The following is a 21474-nucleotide window of genomic DNA, read 5'->3' on the forward strand; positions in this document are numbered from 1 at the left end:
AATACAATACTAATGAATTGGCTAGGGTCCATTCTTATGAAACGGATGACATTTACAAGAAAAAAGTCCTGAGGTTTTAATTCCTGCAAAAAAATTGGAAATCTTTTTAACCGAATAAGCCTATTTAACCAGTAGGGAGCCTAACAGAAAGAGCAACAAAACTGGAACGAGTCATCCGTTCCTACCAAATTCCAACTTTAAATTTGAGCTACTTTTGTGATGGAAATGGGCCTTCTGCAAGCACGGTTCGGAAGACGAGTACGGCCCACGGTGTCTTCTTGGGCAAACGCGTTTTGGGGATCGTAGGGCGCGTTCGAGCTATACCGTTCGCCACCTCTCCGCATCCCTCGCCGCCGCCGCCGCCGCCGCCTACGACGATACCCAGGTAGAAACCGGCGACCGGAGATGATGTCTGGCGGCCCCAGCGACGCGACCCACCGGAAGAGGCGGCGAGGGCGAGGGCGGGGGCGCAAGGACGGGGAGGACGGCCCCTCGTTGCCCAGGGTTGATACGACGACCAACGGAGCAGGTTGCGAAGAGGAGGACGCGGTGGAAGGGATGGCTATGGAGTTGGATGCGGGGACGGGTGCCGCCGAGGTGGGAGGCGTGGATGGCTCGTACCTCAGCGAGACACGGTAAATGGCTTGTTCGGCAAATTAGGTTTCGAATGTGCTCTGTTTTTTTTCCCCAGATTGTAGAAACGAAGCAATTTGGCATATTCTGGTGCTGGCTTGATTCCAGGAGTATAGGAGGCATATGCGTTGATCTGACTAATCCTTCACGTTTTGATGGATTGGTACACTAAAATCGATCTATTCTTATGGATACTGTTCGCCATCTCTTATTGCTAAAACCAGCTGTGTTCAGATTAATCTCGTGTACAGGCGTTATAGATATGGATATCATCAGGAATTGGGGGGTGGGGTGGAGGTCCAGTGGCTGACTTATAGTTTTTGGTTGTTTGAATGTGTTAGGTTCCTGCAAAGTTAAACTGCGTTAACAATGTTGCTGTTATGCATGTTACAGGTTCGATCAATGTGCTATTTCTCCGTTGTCAATGAAAGCCGTCAAAGATGCTGGATATGAAAAGATGACCCAGGTGCAGGAGGCAACTCTGCCAATAATCCTTCAAGGTCAAACAAACGAATATAGTTTTGCTCATTCGCTCCAAAGCATGATACCGATCTCTTGGGAGCGCTGAAGTTAATGTTTCAATGTTTGTTGCCTGCAGGCGAAGATGTTCTTGCAAAAGCAAAGACAGGAACAGGGAAAACTGTTGCCTTTTTGGTATTCTTTGTCCTTTCATTCCAACCTATCAATTCAAGGCACTAGTGCGTTCTGAACTTTATGCTTCTATGGGACTAACCAATTTGAGCATCTATCTTTGTTTTCAGCTTCCAGCCATTGAACTTCTCTCTACATTACCTCGTTCACCATCTATAAATTTGCTTGTGATATGCCCCACTAGGGAGCTCGCAAACCAAGTAGCTGCTGAAGCCAGAAAGCTTCTCAAGTATCACAGCTCACTGGGTGTGCAAGTTGTAATTGGTGGAACAAAGGTACCTCAAGAACAACGAAGCATGCGATCTAACCCTTGTCAGGTTGTGCCCCCAACCACTATAATGTGCTCATATGTAGCTTCGGTTTTATGCACTAATACTTAAGAGTCGATCAAACAGATTCTTGTTGCTACACCAGGAAGGCTTAAGGATCATCTTCAGAACACACCTGGTTTTTCCAACCGAATTAAAGGGGTGAAAGTTCTTGTTCTTGATGAAGCTGACCGCCTATTGGATATGGGATTTAGAAGGGACATTGAGAAAATTATTGGTTTTATTCCTAAAGAACGGCAGACACTTCTTTTTTCTGCTACTGTTCCCGAAGAGGTATCTCCTATTTGTCAGTTTCTCACCATACCTTGCTTGTATCAATAGCAATTTGATTTCTTTGTTTAATGCTTACTGTTAGGTTCGTCAAATTTCACATGTTGCAATGAAGAAGGGTTACAAGTTCATTAACACTGTTAAAGAGGGTGATGAGGAGACTCATTCACAGGTTTAGAAATGTGACCTTTCATGTGCTGTTGGTCAAATTTTAAGTTTTGCTGCTTGTAAGGCCTCACGTTTTTGCTCTTGCATCAGGTAAGCCAGATGTACATGGTTGCACCACTTGACCTACACTTCTCTATATTGTATGATGTACTGAAGAAGCATGTCGCAGAAGATGCAGACTACAAAGTAAGTTACTTCATCAACTTCTCTTTTTTGTTTTTGAGCAAGTTACAAACCAACTTACCAGCTTATATATCGGGGTTTGTCTATGTGCCATTGTCTGTCAATTTTTCAGGTGCTTGTATTTTGTACTACTGCAATGGTCACCAAACTTGTTGCTGAAGTTCTTTCCCAGCTGAAACTGAATATTAGAGAGATCCATTCAAGAAAGTCGCAATCAGCAAGAACAAAGGTCTCAGATGAATTCAGGAAGTCGAATGGTCTGATATTAGTTAGTTCTGATGTATCTGCTCGCGGTGTTGATTATCCTGATGTCACCCTTGTCATACAGGTGGGTCGCATGATTTCATCTCATACCAAACTAATTTATTTACCTTTACTGAAATTCGTTTGCCCTTGCAGGTTGGGGTGCCAGCTGATAGACAACAGTATATACATAGACTTGGTAGAACTGGAAGGAAAGGCAAAGATGGGCTAGGTCTCTTATTATTGGCTCCCTGGGAAACATATTTTCTGAATAGCGTTCAAGATTTGTCTGTATCAGAGGCTGTGGTACCTACAATTGATTCGAGAATTCAGGCAGTGGTAAGTATTATATCAAGTTGGCTATGTAATTTGGTTATAGCTTTTACTCAAATTGACCAATCAATTTTGAGATATCAATTTTGGACTTAAAAAGGTAATGCACTGACGTTTTCTCCTTTTAATCTCTGCTTGATTTGATAGGTCCAAGATGCACTCGGAAGAGTGGAGACAAAGTGCAAGGAATCAGCCTATCAGGCATGGCTAGGGTACTACAACTCAAATAAGAATATTGGTCGAGACAAATCCAGGCTAGTTAGGCTCGGAGAAGAGTTCAGCCAGAGCATGGGTCTTGCAATTCCGCCTGCCATACCAAAACTCATTCTTCGAAAAATGGGCCTTATCAATGTTCCTGGACTGCGATCGGTATAATCCTAATGCTCGATATTGATTTGGCCAGACTACATTGTGGGCATCTGAAAGCCAACCAAAATGCTCTTGGGATGGACTGGAGCTTTGCAGATCGATGGCTGAAGGTTTGGCAAGACTACTATTTTTACTGCCCCCTGACTCCCTGAGTTTGACAACTTCAGTTCCAAAATGACTGCTGCATTCTTTTTGAAGCCAGCTCATCTTGACCGGTCCATTATCACTACCGTGCTGAGTCAAAGTCGAAATGAACCCAGTGATCCTTCATATAACTATTTTTTTCACGGTTGTACTGACCTATTCCCTCGTCATGTATAATTTTTCTGCGCCATAACGAAACAGCGGGCCCTTGGGGCATTCACGGTGCATGAAGTTTTATTTGAGTGGTCTCAGATGTCACATAAGCATATCCTACTCATCAAAAATCTGGTTAGGCCATTCACAGTGTACCTACATGGTGAGTGGTTTTAACTCGTCATGTAGATGCACTGTATACGTGGAGGTGAGAGGGTTGGGGATAAGAGGTTCTACGTATCTTCATCAGGGTATAAGGTGCTGCTTTAGAAAAGAACATGAAGCCACAACTTGGAAGTGCATTGGAGCAAAAGAAAAAAGCCGTAGAGGGAAAAAGTGGAGAGTAGAGTGAAAAGTTGCACAATAGCCCACGGGAGGATATGGTGCACTGTGAATCAAGTAGTTTTAAAATTGCATTTAAAATTGCTTCATCCTAGTTGGACTAGGAGTAAGTCTGCCAATGGGCTGGATTCGTTTGCATCTAATGGGATCTTGAGTTGGATTGTTTTGGTTGGTTTGAAATGGCCTAGAATTTTATTTTGGATTGGGGTGGATTGGGCTAGCCACTCGGATGGTCTGGATTGTATTAGATGTGGCCAGACTAAAGGAGTCAATCCATGGATTGAATCCATGGATTAAGGCCCAAATAGCTAGAGTTTGCAAGACTGCAACGCACTGAAGCCACACAACGCACGCACTTCGCCCTTCCGCCGGCCGTCGTGCTTCGCCCTTCCGCCACAGGTGCTCCGCCTGCACTTCCATCGCCGGCGTTCCTCCCGCTCCGCCGTTCCTCCAACTGCGCTCCTCTAGTCCGCCGCCGGTGCTCTGCTCCGCCCGTCCGTTCTCGAGATGGCTAACTCCATCAGTTAGCCCTATTCTTTTAATTCTGACTTTGTCTTTGTCACAAGGGAGAGAAAAGGCATAACACTTTTTGTATTTGTGGGAGTTCATTGGATTGATTCCCTTGGCTGTTCTGGTGCCAAGTATTTGGCTTCTGATTTTTTTTTTCTTTCACTGATTTGCTTGATTCTTGAGAAGTTGAGGTAGGATCGGGATTACTCATTTTGTTAGGTCAATCATTCTCGATTTGGCACCTGTGCATTTGGAGTGCAGCTCACAAGGCCAACGATGAGAAGTATATGTTGGATTTGAGTTCCAATTCCTATCTGACTCTCAATATTTCTATCTCAAGACGTCAATAATTGCAGGAGTTGAGGAGTTTCTTACACCGGTAGTGGCTATTGCTGCTCGATGTCTTGTGGAAAAAGGAAGATTGATGCAGTAATTAAGCAGAGACGGCGGCCAGAGAGGTGAGCGGAAGCCTGCATGTCGTATGGTTTCAACCCATGGATTGGAAATGGTTTTGAGTTCATTTGAGAAGATCGGGTTGGATTGGATTGGTCTAGAATCTTGTACGGGTTGGTTCAGTTTGGATTATAGATGTGGCAAATTGGGTTGGGTTGGACTGATTTGTTATTTCTAAAAGACATGGGATAGGTTGGATTTGGACCGGACTCCTACCCATTGGCAGGCTTAACTAGGAGGCTACGCGTTGAGGTTTTTTGCACTTTGAATGGCCTTATTTCACAGTGCTTCATGTGCTTCATGCACGGAGTAGTCTCAGCTTTTTAAGGCTGCCCCTAATACTTTATCTATTTACATATAGATCTAAACTTTTATATTCAACCTCTCACATACAAGCAACTATACCTCTGTCCCATAATAACCTCATTTTTCGTTTTTTCATGTCCAACGTTTGACCATTCGTCTTATTTAAAAAATTTGTGCAAAAATCTAAAAAAATTAGTCACGTATAAAATACTATTCATATCTTATTATCTAATAATAATAAAAATATAAATCGTAAAAAAATTTAAATAAGACGAATGGTCAAATGTTGAACATGAAAAAACGACAAATAAAATTATTATAGGACGGAGGGCAGTACTTAGTAATATATACTACCTCCCACCACTTTCCCCTAGTATCCAAAAAATTCTGAATCAGGTTGGCCAGCGTGGCTCCTGTGGCACGGCCGCACGGATGTCGTGCGGCGCTCGGACTCGGCGGAGCTCATAGTTCGGGCGGCGGCAGGGCAGGTTCGTCCTGTCCCCTTCCCTCGCACGTCTTCACCCTCCCACCGCATGGCTTCGCCCCGGCTGAAAGCCTGGCTGAGGTGGTGTTTAGATCGAGAAAATTTTTGAAAGAAATGTCACGTTAAATATTTGATTAGATGTTGGAAGGGGTTTTCAGACACGGATGAACAAACGAATTTCACGGCTAGCCTAGAAACCGCGAGACGAATCTTTTGAGCCTAATTAATCCGTCATTAGCACATGTTGGTTACTGTAGCATTTATGGCTAATCATGGGCTAATTAAGCTCAAAAGATTCGTCTCAAGATTTTTTCCATAACTGTACAATTAGTTTTTTGGTTCGGCTATGTTTAATGCTTTATTTAGGTGTCTAAAAATTCGATGTGATGTTTTTTTAAAAAAATTTAAGAACTAAACAAGGCCTGAGTGTGGAATGAAAGGTACATGTACTTGCGACGCTAGAGGATGCCACACCACATAAGCTTTGGTGTAATGCAATGCTGGCCCAGTTTGGTAGCTGAGTTTGGTAACAAGCGCGGGAAAGAAAGTAACATATTATTATATAATTAATTAATTATTAACTATAAAATATTAAAAAATGATTAATCTGAATTTTTTATGTGACTTTCATATATAACTTTATTTTAAAGAATACATCGTTCAGTAGTAGTTTGTGAAATGTATGCACTGCAAAGAAAAGAAAAAAAAGGAAGGAATATGGGCTAGTAGTATGGACCGCTCAACACGGCTGCATTCATGTTGGTATCACATAAGTTTATTTTTTAGATTTTAGATAGAATGTTTGACTTTTTGTCATATTTTTGAAAAATATGCTTAATATTTTTACTATTATTAGATGATAAAAATATAAATAATATTTTACACGTGATTTTTTTTAAATTTTTTTATAATTTTTTAAATAAGATATATGACACATAAGAAAAAAAATAAAATAAAGTCTTTTAGGTCAGAGTCCTCAGAGTCATCAGTATTCCTGTTTCAATCTTGCTATGCTTTGATGCACTATTTTATGATTTATATACTGCTCGATGGCCAGAGTGGCAGTGACCTATATCTGCCTGCCTGTCGCCGGCTCAGCAGGCTGCCTTGCACTTGCACGGCGATGAGAAATATTTTCGTCTGGTGTGCATTTTTTGCTTGTAAGTTTAGCTCAGTTCGAAACTAAGGCATTGTTTACTTCCAAAAAAACATTAAACATAAATGAACCAAAAACTAATTATACAGTTACTTAAGTACGGAAGAAATATTGAGATAAATCTTTTGAGCCTAATTAGTTCATAATTAGCCATAAGTACTACAGTAACTAACATGTGCTAATGTCGGATTAATTAAGCTTAAAAAAGATTCGTCTCGCGGTTCCAGGCTAGCCATGAAATTCTTTTTTTCATTACACCCTCTGAAGAACACTTTGGAGTGTGCTATCAAACGATTTCGCTTGGTACGGAACATCCCTGGGGCGCCGTACGCACGTATCCCCTGCTATTGGTTTTTCTTGTGCGCATTTTTTTTCGTGATCACGTTTTCGTGATGAGCATCGCCGAGAGAGCATGGAGCGAATGGCAGGAGGAAAGATTGGAAGATGCAGGTAATACAAGGCGTGCCCTGGTCTAAGATTAACGCTCCTTCGGGGGGACGGGGCGGCCGTATCATGCCGACGCCGTGGCCTGTGTATTGTATGTAGTAGGTGCGTCACGGTCAAAATCACAGCATTTGCGTGGCTGCGCCCTAAAACGCCAGAGATTTGCGCCGTGGTTGGAGTGGAGGCTGGTAGGATCAAGGATTCAGGAGACCCGGTTTGAAGACGCAGATTTAGTCAGCACGAATCTCACACTAAAAGGTTTTGTTTTTTTTTCCTTTATGATATGCATTAGGCGAGGGTTGCTTGGGGAATGTTAGAGGTCATGTATGACAGCGAAATATCGTGGCAAAATTTGTTGTAGGACGTATTAAAAAAATTGCTACGTGTCATCATTTTTCATATTTCCACCTTATGTTAAATGACATCATTCTATTGGTCTTCAGAAATATTTTTTTATTTCCACGTTTTATATTGAAATTAGCAAAAGAAATTATATTCCGTAAAGGTTTGTTCACGTGTTTTCTGTAATTTTTTTTTTGAGCGTGAACTTGGTATGAGGTAAAAGTGTCATTCTAGGATGTTCTTGTTGAAAATATCAAATATTTTAGCATACAAATGTGCCACACGCACCTCTATAAACACGTGCATACATCCTACCTCTCCGAGCATATCTGAAAACCAGTCCAATCATATTTTAAAGTTGACGAAGTCACTACTATTGATCCAATTACATATTAAGATTGATAGTCACCATAGCCACCTTGCTATCGATGGGCCAAATCTAGGATTTGAACCCTGTGGACAAGTTCCACCATAAAAAACCTAATTAGTTGAGTTATACTTGTTCGCTATTTTAGCAAATTACCATGAAATATACAAAGGCATGTTTTGAGTTTACCATGTCAAATCCTTCAAAACAATAGTATCCAATTTTTTTTATCATCAAATCATGTCTAAGAGTATCTTTAAAAGAATAGCTAAAATTTGGCTCTTTAAATTTTAATTTAGCCATATGTATAAAAAGTTTCATCTCTAAATTATGGTGCACTCCAACAGATTCTTTGTCCTCACTCTCTAATTAACATGATTCAAATTTTATAAACTTCAACATATCCAATAAACTCTTCATATTTACTCTCTATATTTCTTTAAAAAATGTGGGTCGTCCCTATGGAACCCATATATATCCATCCAACTTGGTAGAAGGGAGACTTTCTAGATTTGACTACTGAGAGAGCATGTTTAGCCATTCAAATGGCATGATAAGTCATGTGAGGAGTCTCTTAGAGTTATTTTTGTAATATAATTGCTAGAATTTGATATAGAGAGTCATTTGATTATTGAGATGATCTTTTTATGCTGGGATGACCGAAGAAGGTCATTCAATGTAATTAAGATGGAAGAAAATGTTACAAGAAAAGTTTTACATCGACAGCAGGCTGTCGAGGAAGGATGTGCACTATAGCACACGCCCGAACCATGTGCCAACCGTCCAAACACACTACAGAGAGGAGAGCCAAGCACCGAACCAGCCATCGCTTTGCGAGACCGACCGCCACCGAGCTAATGACACCACTACAATACGAAGACTCTAAAACGATGCCCTCATGAGGGTCGCGACGCCAAAAGGCGCCGTCGTCATCCATCCAAATACTGGACAAGGTTTTCACCTAGAGCTCCTTGCTGAAGGAGGCGGGATACCTCAACAGTGCCCTCAGAAGGGTTACTACGCCCGAAAGTGAAGTCACTGTTGCCCCAAAGAAATGGGCTAAGCTTTTGCTCGAAACCCCCTACCACCGTGGTACGTCACCCAGTCTAAAACCACCATCTGAACATCGGCGGCACATGGCTTCCACCACACCCGACCGATGCCCCTCCATCGGTCGACTTCATCGAACCACCGTCCCTGAGAGCTGGCCCAGGACACCTCCGTTCCACCACCCGCCGGCCTCCTCGCCAGATCTGGCCAAAGGAGAACCCGGGATTGGATGGCATTGCTTCAGCAGCCTGAGCTTCCCCCGCTGACAAGTTGCCGCCTCAATCCAGCCTAGAAACTCCCCGCAGAGAAGGGGAAGAGCTCCAGGAAGAGCGAGGGTGCTGACGGGCAACGAGGAAGACGACCCACCACCGCCAACTCCCTTAGCACATCCATCTGGGTCTGCGCTTACGTCGAAAACGTTGCCACTCTGGCTCCGGCGCCACCCACTGGCGCTCCCATTGCCCGGCTGCCGCTCAGCTGCCACCATGGCTGAGACGCCGCCGCTCGCTGCCACCATGGCCGCACGCATCGCAGCCTAGCCACATCGCGTCACGCCGCCTAGCCGCATCGCGCCCTCGCAGCCCACGCCGCCCAGCCACCTCGCGCCGCCGCCGCGCTAGCTCCAGGCGGGGATGGCCAGATCCGGCCTTAGGGGTTACAGATCCGCCGCCTCCCTAGCGGCTCCGCCCGCCGCTGTGCACCGGTGAGGGCCGCCGAGCGCCGTCGTGGGCTGCCCCGTGCCTCCTCGCGCTGCTGCGCGCGCCGAGCTCCTCCTCACGCCGCTTCCTGCCGCCGAGGGCCTCCTCGCGCCGCTGCTCACCGCAGAGCTCCTCCTCGCCCTGCTGCCTGCCGCCGAGGGCCTCCTCGCGTCGCTGCGCGCCACCGAGCACCGCGGTGCGCCGCCGTGCGCCCCTCCGGCCCCGGTGAGAGCCCCGCCGCCACCGTCATTGCGGCCGGCCGGCTTGCCGGCGGCCACTCAGGCCGCGGCGAGGCGGGAGGAGAGGGTGGAGAGGGGCGGCGGCAGGGTGGGAAGGTGGTCGCCCCTGCCGCCTAAGATTTGGACGACAGGGGCGCGTGGGTTACAGTAGTGCTCGCAATACTATGAGTTGAATTGAGATGATCTAAGATCTCCTTGTAGCAAAATTTTAGCTATATACCTCACCATTTGCTTATTGGTTTATGAGCATTAAGAAAAGAATGTCGTGGTAAATGCCACATAACAATAGTACCTTTTTTTGTATTTTTTCATGGCTTATTAGTTACATAGCAAACGATAAGAGAAAATTGATAGCGGTCTGGGTTCTACACTTACGTGTCATTGCAGGTACAAATTATCTTTTGTTGCTCTCTCCTTAATTAGCTCCCTTAATAAACAATGGTTGTGACATACAAGTTGCGCATTAAGAACAAATTTGAAATTGTACCCACATCTATATTTTCTTTCCTTTACGGGCAATCGCATCTGGCAGTCACAACTCTTTAAGCATATTTTATCTTGAAATGTAGTAGTAGTAGTTGCTGTTTAATCATCCACAGATCAACAAACCGGAAAGTTGAGTAGTACAGTACTATATGTACAAATACAAACCATACAGCGTGCCAGCCTCGCGGAACCCCGGACCCATCTGGCTTTCCCGAAACAATGAGTTGCCAAAGATGCGCCGGATGCAAGTGGCGGCACCCATCCAACCCAACACACGCAGACGCAGCAGTGCAGCAATCATGCTCGCAAACCTACGTACAATCATGCTCGCAAACCTACGTACGTACGTGCAATCGCGTCGCATGCCGAATGCCAAGTGGCTCGCCCGCGCAGCCGGTGTGGCGCGCGCACCGCATGCAGCGCTCCACCTGCCCGCCCGGCGCCCGCGCGACCCCCTCCCCCTCCCCGGCGCTCGGCGCTGGCGCCTGCACCCTGCCGCGTGCGCGCCTGCCTGCCTGCCGGCCGCTACACGCCATGGCCGGCTGATGGCTAGCTCTCCCCATCTGCTGCTGCTGCCGCGCGCGCTTTCACGAGTGATCGGTACGCGCGGCGCAGCAGATCGACCCATGGGTGGATGGATGCGTTGCCCCCGCCCCTGCTGCCTATTCTTGCAGCTTTCGCATCGCATGGGCAGTCCTAGTGGTACTGTACGCGGAGTGAATGCGTTGTACTGCAGATCGAGCTGCTGCTACGGAGAACTACCGCCACGGAGGAGGGGCTGGCATGCATGTTTTCACCGTGCAACGACTGATGTTAACAATGCCGCGTCTGAGTAGTAACATGGCCGGCCGCTCGGCCGGTGCCGGCCATTATGGCGCACGTACCTATGCATGCCTCGCCCGCCGCGGTAGCCAGTAGCCCAGTCGACACCGATACCAGCTTGCATATTGCGTTCGTATCATACTTTCATTCTGGATATGTTCATGACCTTGCTTTCGAAAAGAATGACATATATTCATGGCCGGTATTTAAAGTAGCTTAAATACGGTATAAGTCTAGCAACAGTGTCCATCATAGGACGTGTACAATGCATGCATGGACACCCATGCGCATGAGCCATAGACAAGGAAACAACTTCATGCCTACTATGAGCACAGGTCAGAGGGCCAACCTTACAAGCAGTCAAGTACGTGTGACATCTCCCTCCTAAGCTATGTGCATCATGCAGTTCCAAGTTCGCAATGGCCAAGGAAGCAGGATCTGAATCCAGGGATGTGCTCTACTCCTATCTGTTTTCTTTTGCTTTGGTATGGCCGGCGTCATTCAAGGCGAGCAGAGTCAGAGCAAGATCGTGGTGGGCCGACGACCAGTTAAGCATCAGGCAGAGCAGCAGACTAGCAGAGAACACATGACGGACCACGTGTACTCTTTTATCAGGATCTCGATGCATAAAAAATGCCATTTCTTTAACCTTCTCGCATGGATGCACCCGATCTAAGAGAGCCATTGCTGATTAACTAATTCAATGATCGGTGGACTAACAAAACCTAAGCCTTGCCATTAGCAACAAGATAAGACAAGGCATGCTGCCTTTACATAGCTTAATTACTCGTGTTATTTTCTAAGGAAATGATACTATAGTTTTATTATCTCTGCGGCTCGACCGTCCGCTAATTAATCACTCTCAGGTATACTACATTACCAAAATTTTTTTTTTCTCATTCCATCGTTGGAGTCCACGCAAACGACGGCGTTTTCAGCCTCGTTGCCTCCGATTTTTCTTCGTGTGATTCACTATCATTTGTTGCTCCTCTAATCCTATTGGTTCGATAGAACTCTCGTCTCTCGTTGCCGAAGAAAGCTCAGCCAGCTTGTTAAATTGACCCAAAGAACATGAGGTTAATTTAAGACGCCACCTCACCGTTGTCCGGAAGAAACAGACTTGGAGGAGTTTGGTAGAGTGGTAACAAACATAGTGCAGCCAAAAAAAATGTAAGCCAGCTAGCTGTGTGTGTGAAGAAAAAAAGAAGATGATGAAAAAGAAAACACAAGAGTAACTATCGTCAGTTTTTATAGCGCACCCAGGTACCGATGTATTCCATTGAAGTTCACAACGTAGCAAAGATTCCTCTAGCTAGCTCGTCGGTCACACCGGTGGTATACTTCGTTTGTTTCAAATGTAAGTATTTATAAATTTAATTTTTTATTAAATAATATTTCTACTACTATTTATAATACTACTTGTCCTATCAATAATTTTGTTTCAAAAAAATATTTTATCTTCATCGAACCTTTTCATTCTATCAATTTCTCATCTGCTATTATAGTTTTTTAATCTTAATCCATTTTTAAAAAATTAAAAATAATTAATAATGGTTTTTAAAATCTTAACCCATGTAACCATGTTATTAAATTAGAAATTATTAGAGTTACTAGTAGCGATTGATCGCGATTCGTGAGGATACGAAACTACCAGTTTGTAATAGTCGCCACTTGCGCACGTCGAAAACGCCAAACATCCGGCGGGTCCCGGCCAAGGCGACGACGTGTCTACGTGCGCGTGGATGCCGTGAACGAAACCGGTATACGTACGTACGTACGAGCCGAGCCGGTTGACCGATCGATCCCGCGAGATCTCGAGGGGAATTGGTATGCCGCGCGCGTCCGGTCCGGTAGAGGCAAAGCAAAACAAGCGAACCTGCAGCAAAATCGCATATGTAACCGCATATTCTGGGGCGCGGGTCGCGACCGGTCGTCCCTCCATCGGTGGCGGCTTGGCGGAGATCCCGACGTGAACGCGTGATCGATCGGTTCGGTTCGGCGGCCGGCACGGCGGATTTTTTACCCAACCCAACCCGGCGCGCGCGCGCGCGCGCCCGCTTGCTGTGACCTCGACCGGAGACGACGTCGTTGTATGCGGTTTTTATTTTTCTCTCTTTCTGCACGCGCGTTTTCGCGGAAATACCCCCGTCGGTTGTACGTACGTGCACGGTGCGCGGGGCGGGGAGGAGTGGGGAGGCGTCGCAACATGGCGCTGTTCCGTGGAACGCAGGCATGCGTCAACGTACGCATCGCTCAACGGGTCGACCGTGACAGACAATGCCATTTACTTCCTCCGGTTCGGTGCGAGAGGAGAAAGTACAGACCCTGTTTGGGGCGGTTGATGTCTCTTGCTGTTGCCATTTAGATTTGGTGACATAAAGCTGGTAAATTAGGTCTGCCTTCATGGCGCGTATTTTATTTTAGAGAAAAACTAGGGGACGGTATTCTGTTCGTCGGCCCTCCGTATGCATCGTCTCCGCCTGCCCATCTCCGTATAGAGAACGTTCCGTTCGAACGGAATACCGTCACCTATCAATCCTTTTTATTTTATTCTGAATTAAAGGTGGCTCTGTACTTTATGAGAAAGATGTGGTTTTTTTTAAATGATTTTTTAATCTTACGAAATAGGGATAAATATCAGTTGTCTTTCGATGTTAGAAATTGTTCCAATATATGTGCAGCATTTACAAATGCCCTCTTTTTCATGATCCAATTTCATTGTTGCTGGCCCTCGCTCCCACGTATACTCACTTCTTTAATTTTATTGACGCTAACAAGACCCGCCAACATCGATAACACCTACTTCCTCATCAATTCTCTTTCATTTCCACCCATATATGCATCGTTGCCCATTTTCATCATTTTGTAACGAATTCTGCTATCTTAATTTCTTATTAATTTCTCATGTCTCCGACGGATTGTGTTGACAAATTTGCCGTCACTAGAGGCCTTCCTTGCTTCTATCGTTGATCCCACCTACCCCTTCATCCTTATAACTTCAGTGCTACGTACTATGACTCTTCAACACCTTAGGCTTTATGCCAAACTGGTTCCCCCATAGCCTTTTATTCTCTTTAAGTCATCGATCTTAAAATTTTGATACGGTAAATTTTGTTAGAGTTAGGATGTCCCAACTTCCAATCTCTAAAAGATATCTGACAAAGTTTTAAGATTTTTCAAATATGTTTATCTCTGAATCGACAAAACAAATCATTTCGATAAAATTGTAAATACATATGACTACAGTTGATAGGCTTATTGCCACGCTGCACAGCAAGATCAACCCAAATATCTATGCAACCAAGTGTGAGCAAACAAACCTATATAATGCATGCAAGAGTGTTGTCATTCTAATCCGTGACACATGGACTCGTTAACCTTTATACACTTACGATGACATTGCTATGACTGAAAAAAATTAACAACTATTTGTTCGCAAAATCAAGGAAAACTATATTTATTTTGAAAAAAATTCGAAATTCTAACGCCTCATTAGCCGTGACATGTTTGAACAAATCAGTCAATACCACAAGGGCGTCTAACCATTTCCCTATTCCATCAGTACTCACGCCGTTTGTAGCGTTCCCGCGCTGCTACTATTTTCCTCGGTTTCGTCCACAGGGCCCGGGGCCGGTTGACTTGTTTACTGCCTCCTCAACTATTAAGACACCATCGTCCATCCACCCCGATTCGCCCCGTGCTCCATCGGACGCACGGGCTCACCGCCCCGCCCCGCCCCCCCCCCCCCCCCCCCCCCCCCCCCCCCGTCGCCACCAAGAAACTAACAAACGCCAACCACCGCCGCGCCAATCGCCCGCTATATTTGCTCGCCTTAGTTGGCCTCGCCGGCGCCGGCGACAAGAAAGGGAGAGGGAGTTGCCTGTTCCTGTTCCTGTTCCCATGGTGGCGAGTGTCGCCGCGGCGCATGCGGCCGCGGCGGCGGCGGGCGGCGGCGGCAGGCGGGCCAGGAGGGAGCCGGCGTCCATGCACGCCGGCATCCGGCGGTCGCGCTCCGAGCCGCACCTCCGGTGCTCCCGCCGCGGCGGGGCCGCGGGCGCCGCGCTCACCACCAGCCGGTCCATCGGCGTGTTCCCGTTCCAGTTCGGCGCGGCGCCGCTGCGCCCGCCGCCGCTCCCCGACGGCGGCGGCGACGGATCGCGGCTCCTCACCGTCACCGGAGACGACCCCGACGACGCCGAGCCGGAAATGCCGGAGGTCAGGCGGCCCGAGGCCCACTGGCTCGACCGCCTCCTCGAGCTCCGGTCGCGCTTCCACGACCCGGCCAAGCGCCACTCCTCCGACAATGACCTCTTCAACAACGCCGACGAGGACGACGACGTCTACCGCCTCGACGGCGACGAATACCACCACCACGACGGCTGCGGCGTGAACTACGAGGACGACGACGAACACGTGGATGGCAGGTGGGACCGGGAGTCCTTCAGCAAGCTGCTGGCGCGGGCCCCACTCGGCGAAGCGCGGCTGTTCGCGCAGCTGGCCTTCCTCTGCAACATGGCTTACGTCATCCCGGAGATCAAGGTGAGCTCGACACTAACACAATTAAAATACCGTATAATTTTTCAGCGTAAAAGTTTCGCCGTCCGATCAGCCGTCGACGGCTGTGATCAGTTGATCTGGCCGCTGTGGCAGCTCACCTAATAAAAACTTGGCCTTTTTAAAATTTTAGCGACAAAAGAAGCGAGTCCTTGCACGTACAGGCTGGGAGGTTCGTCGTCGGTTCAACCAGGGGTTGAACTAAACTAACTAGCATGGTTGGTTGCCGTGTAAATTGCGTGGCTAGCATTTTTACATAGAATCTTTTATCTTGATAATAATTAATTTTTAATTGTTAATTTAAAATTAAATTTTCCTCAATATCAATTATTTTAAAATTTTTAACACAAAATTTGGATTTTTTAAACTGTATTTACCTATGGACTCTTTTATATTATTTTTCTTTATTTTAGTTTCGAAACTATATTTCTAATCGGATTATAGATGTTTTTAAATTGACCTCCACTCAAGATCCTCTCCAAATCACGCAACAAAACCACTAATCAAACGCACAAAACTACTACACATGCGCCTCACGATTACATCGGCATCCACGCGACTCCTGGACCACCCATGCTGCACTCTTTTATATTATTTTTTATTTTTAATTCCCAAAATTATATTTCTAATGAGACTTTTTTGATTAATATGGATTTTCTAGCCCATGAGAGCGAATGTGGTGGTTTCTTTCCCTATTACTTTATATATGTATATAATAGAGCACTACATTGTCAAATCATGATGCAATTAGGCTTAAAAGATTCGTCTCGCAATTTACACGTAATCTATGTAATTGATTTTTTGTCTATATTTAATACTTCATGCGTGTATCCAACCATTCGACGTGATAGCGTGGAAATTTTTATTTTGGAACTAAACATGTCATTAGTTTAGGGTCGGGTCACTCATCTTAGCCTCAAGTTTATGAGAGAAACTTGTAAATCTATGAAAAATAAAATTGCAACTTCTAGTAATTTTATATCAAAACCTTCTTGGATTTTTTTTCTTAGATTAGGTTCTTTTTTAAATAAAGGTGAACTTGAATTTTCACGAACAGTCAAATAGGTGTTCTTAGTTTTTTACGCAGGCCGGCGAGCGCTGAAAAAAAAAGAAAAAGAAAATCAAACAACAGACGAAAACGGTTGCAGCAAAAAAAGGAAATAATATTATCATTAAACGTGCGCCTAGGCAGGATCAAATTGGAGACCTCTCACTACGGGAGAGGGCGCCTTACCCCTGGACATGGGCTCGATTTTGTTTCGTTCTGCGCGGGACGCTTCGAGATTACGTCGGACTACATGGACGTATCGGCAAGATAGAATCCACATCCGTCAATGCAATTTTTATCTTTTTACTTGTCCGATTGGCGTTTTCTTTTTTTTTCTTTTTTCTTCGATTAATCTTAGAATTTGTAGTGCGTGAGTAACAACGTGGAGACTCGTTTTTCTGTTACTTTATATTATATATATATATAATAGATTTTGCGTAGAATTTTTGGGGCCTATTTAATGCGTTTTGGTTTGGAGAATGCCTTTAAATGTTTGCCGGATTTTTGTAGCAGTAGCAAGAACTCCCGTCTTAATTACGCTCGCCGATTGGCATTGAATGCTTGATTGATCTTTGAATATTATGGCCTCATCATGTTCCGATTTGTCCATGCAAACATGATTAATTCCCCTCGTAATTAAGCTAGTACTCTCCTACCCCACTAACAACAATTTGTCTTCATCCCTCACTTTGGTAAAGGAAAAAAAACGAAAAGCATGTTTTGCATACGTTCTTAGGGCTTCTTCGTATCACAAAAAATTTACAGAAATTTTAAAGAAAATAGTTCAATTTCTTTTTTTTCTCTGATAATCCTTCAAACCAGAAAGGACCTTGGTCATCGTCCAATGTAAACTTCCCTCTGCGCCAATTTGGCAATAACATGTTATTTTGGAAATTGACACGATCACCGTCTAATGTAAAGTAGATTGCTAATTCCTAACGTAGCATGTTTCGAAATGTCTATAAATGCAGCGATTAAAGTTTTAAAAGTTCGATTTGACGTATATCCAAACTATGTTTTTGGGACCTGAGGAAGTCAAGGCTCAAGAATACCTTCTGCTTTAATTTGTGCCCCACTCGGAGCAGTTTTGTGTCCTTAATCCCTAAATCGATGTGTAGTTTTCTGGAATTAAGGAGAAAACGGCCACGAATTGTTTTCTGTATTTCTCTAGGTAGTTGGCTGGAGATTTGGATTAGCAACAGTAGTAGTAGTTGTGCCGCTATTCTTGCATTTAATCTAAGACAGCTGTGAATGCATTCCATGCTTGCTCGATGATCACATCAATTCAAAGCTCGTGGCATCATGCTTCTGTGAACAAGTAACACAATTATTTTTGTCTTTTGCTTATAATTATAAATTTAAATTTAATTTTTTAACTTTAAATTTGAAGTTAATTTCAAGATCTTTTTATTAAATTATTTTACAGCCTTAACTTTTAGATCGGTACGAACACCTATATAAAAAGTTTACTCGTAAATTATTATATAAAAAAAATTAGTTGTAAATTATTTTCTATTTGTAAATATGTCACTTGACGTTGTCTTTGAAGATGGCGCCCTAAATTCCTAATCGAGATTTACAGTTCGACCTTTTAATCTGAACAACGACGTAGATTAATGGACATGCAATGCAATGCAAGTACGTGATGATTGATGAATGAAAGAACGTTTTTTTCTCTCTCTTTGGAACGTAAGGTTGAGGAGCTGAAGAAATACTACGGATTACGGTTCGTGACGTCGTCGCTGGAGAAGAAGGCCGAGGCCGGCGAGATCAGCTCCAAGTTGGACGTCGACTCCACCCGGCCGCGCGCCGCGCCGGCATTCGAGGCGGCGGCCACCTCGGGGCCGCAGCCTCGGCGGCCGATCCGGTCGCACCTTGCCTACGAGGTGGCCGCGTCGGCCGCCTCGTACGTCCACGCCCGCGCGCGGGGGCTCCTCTCGTTCGGCGGCGGGCAGCAGCCGCGAGCGGAGCGAGAGGCACGGACGCAGTCGGCGCATGGGCGGCTGTACAACTCCGGCGTGGCGGCGTACGTGGCGGCGTCGACGGTGACGGCCGTGGTGGCCGCCGAGGAGGAGGCGCGGCAGGAGGCCGCGCGGGACCTGCGCTCGCCGCTGTCCTCGCCGTGCGAGTGGTTCGTCTGCGACGAGGCCGACGCGCGCACACGCTGCTTCGTCATCCAGGGCTCCGACTCGCTCGCCTCCTGGCAAGCCAACCTCCTCTTCGAGCCCACAGTGTTCGAGGTATTTTCTTCTCCTCGAAGACTCGAACAGATCAAGAAGGGAGAGAGAGAGAAAAAAAGAAGAGCTCGAACTGAACGAATCCATGGCGAAGTAGGGCTGTCGGGCTGATTTTGACGGCGTCTCGGTTGATCTATTGTTCAGGGGACGGGGGTGCTGGTGCACAGGGGCATCTACGAGGCGGCGAAGGGCATCTACGAGCAGCTAATGCCGGAGATCGCGGCGCACCTGGCGGCGCACGGCGAGCGGGCGCGGCTGCGGCTGACGGGCCACTCCCTCGGCGGCAGCCTCGCGCTGCTGGTGAGCCTGATGCTGGTGGCGCGCGGGGTGGTCGGCCCGGAGGCGCTGCTCCCCGTGGTCACGTTCGGCGCGCCGTCCGTGTTCTGCGGTGGGCAGCGCGTGCTGGACGCGCTCGGCGTCGGCGAGGGCCACGTCCGGTCCGTGGCCATGCACCGCGACATCGTGCCGCGGGCCTTCTCCTGCCGCTACCCCGGCCACGCCGTCGCGCTGCTCAAGCGCCTCAACGGCGTGCTCCGCAACCACCCCTGCCTCAACAACCAGGTGAGCCGCCGCCGTCGCCGTCGAGCAGCACTCTAGTCATATATGCACCATCGCTGTGGCCTAACGCCGCTGCGTCTCTTGCAGAGGATGCTGTACACGCCGATGGGCACGACGTACATCCTGCAACCGGACGGCGCGGCGTCGCCGCCGCACCCGTTTCTGCCGGAGGGGGCGGCGCTGTTCCGGCTGGACCCGGACGGGCGCGCGGATCGGCCGGCGAGGCACGTGGTGGAGAGCGCGCTGCGCGCCTTCCTCAACTCGCCGCACCCGCTGGAGACGCTGAGCGACCTGTCGGCGTACGGCTCCGAGGGCGCCATCCTCCGCGACCACGAGTCCAGCAACTACTTCCGGGCGCTCAACGCGCTCACCAGGGTGCCCCGCCGCCGGAAGCAGCCGGAGATCGTGTGGCAGCTGCCCGGCGTCGAGCGGCTGCAGCAGTACTGGTGGCCGGGGATCGCCGGCACCGTCTTCCCGGCGCCGCCGGTGACGGTACGGAACAAGGAGCTGATCACCGAGGCCTGAATGTCTTTGCATTGCCATTGTTTTTGCTTCGCTTGACCGCAGTGTACATTCTTTGGGTTTTTCTTTGGTTCTTTGGTTTGTTCGTCGAATGGTACATACAAAAAGGGTACAGCTTCTCTCTTGTTGTAGGTTTTTCTTTTTCTTTGTAAATTTGTAAGCAAATGGTAGTAGTTATCTGTCCCGGTGGCTTGCCAATCTCTGCAGGCTGGTGAATAAAATGGCAACTGTTCTTGCCATGGGTACATGTGGTCTAGTGAACTCTGTCCACTTGTAAATCTGCTGCTTCCATGAGAAATGATAAGTTATATCTACGGATTTAATTTTTGTCGGTCATGTTTTTCTCTCAAACTTTTGGCTATTAAAAAAGAATGTTATACCGGAACCAAAATTTTCTTTTCGCCTCTGCTTATATTATTATAAGCTAACATTCACCCTTGAAGTTGAAGTTAATTTTAAGTTTTTTATCATATTTTTTATATCATTAAGAATATTCTTAATATGTTTATAAAAATTTTATTTATAAATTATTTTTATTTGTAAATATGTTTTTTCATTACTCTTGCTAAATTATGATAACACATTTCGGCTGTTGTTTGAGGTGTGATTTTATATTAGAAAATGATAGGGACATATTTTGTAAACGTATCATCCATGCCTTAGCTTTAGTAAAGACAAATTATTAGTGATTGGTAGTATAACTAGTATTGTGCTAGAAATAAATTAAAATTTAAATATTAGAAACATTAAATATTTTGACACACGTATAGGTTATACAACACCAACACTGGTACTCCGAACGCGACCTGGGCCCCTAGCTTTTGGGCGGCTCGGACAGTTCTATGTGCCTCCTCCCAAAGTCACAATAGTCCCACCTCGCCAATTTGCGCTTGCAATCACGAAGTTATAAGTGTCGTGGGCAGCCGTTGAGCCACCAGCACACGACGAAGTGAGCGGGCTCTTTGTGGCCCTGGAAAGTCCCCGGGGCCCTCTACCGCAGAGATGCGGCCGCGGAAACGCGTAATGCCTCAGCGCTCGCGCCCTCCTCTGCGAGGGGGGTCCAGAGACAAGTGTTGGAGACCTTGGGCGCGAGCCGAGGCTAAAATGGCCGATCTCACAGTTATTCACTTCCATCCTTGGATTAACAGAACGGGGGGATTTTCTTTTTGGAAGACTGAACACAAATCTGCCTACTACCTCTCTATAAATGTAAAAAATATTACCAATACGCATGTATAGCTAAAATCTTTTACAATTTTATACAATTTTGTTGGGTCAATTTGCATACGAATCCGATAGGTAATTCCACTATACCTTGATAACTTTTTGGAAGACATGAACACACCTTAAATTGTTTTGCACAAGACAGTAGTACATCTG

At 46.3% G+C, this 21474-nt stretch overlaps 2 protein-coding genes across 2 annotated transcripts; both read left to right on the top strand.

Annotated features, from left to right (window-relative positions):
* The first annotated feature begins 185 nt into the window (after positions 1 to 185).
* LOC102711841 (DEAD-box ATP-dependent RNA helicase 26) lies at positions 186 to 4271 on the top strand. The gene is made up of 10 exons (XM_006644311.3): positions 186 to 635; positions 1027 to 1133; positions 1232 to 1287; positions 1395 to 1601; positions 1680 to 1886; positions 1969 to 2055; positions 2142 to 2237; positions 2347 to 2562; positions 2634 to 2816; positions 2958 to 4271. Exons 1-10 carry the CDS (start codon positions 406 to 408, stop codon positions 3183 to 3185), a joined length of 1617 nt encoding a protein of 538 aa, XP_006644374.2. The 5' UTR covers positions 186 to 405; the 3' UTR covers positions 3186 to 4271.
* Positions 4272 to 14957: 10686 nt separating this feature from the next.
* LOC107303685 (phospholipase A1 PLIP1, chloroplastic-like) lies at positions 14958 to 20337 on the top strand. Its single transcript, XM_040522019.1, has 4 exons — positions 14958 to 15714; positions 18472 to 19017; positions 19159 to 19575; positions 19660 to 20337. Exons 1-4 carry the CDS (start codon positions 15076 to 15078, stop codon positions 20095 to 20097), a joined length of 2040 nt encoding a protein of 679 aa, XP_040377953.1. The 5' UTR covers positions 14958 to 15075; the 3' UTR covers positions 20098 to 20337.
* Positions 20338 to 21474: the final 1137 nt, after the last annotated feature.

The sequence above is a fragment of the Oryza brachyantha genome, chromosome 1, assembly GCF_000231095.2.
Source record: "Oryza brachyantha chromosome 1, ObraRS2, whole genome shotgun sequence".
Classification (NCBI taxonomy): Eukaryota; Viridiplantae; Streptophyta; class Magnoliopsida; order Poales; family Poaceae; genus Oryza; species Oryza brachyantha.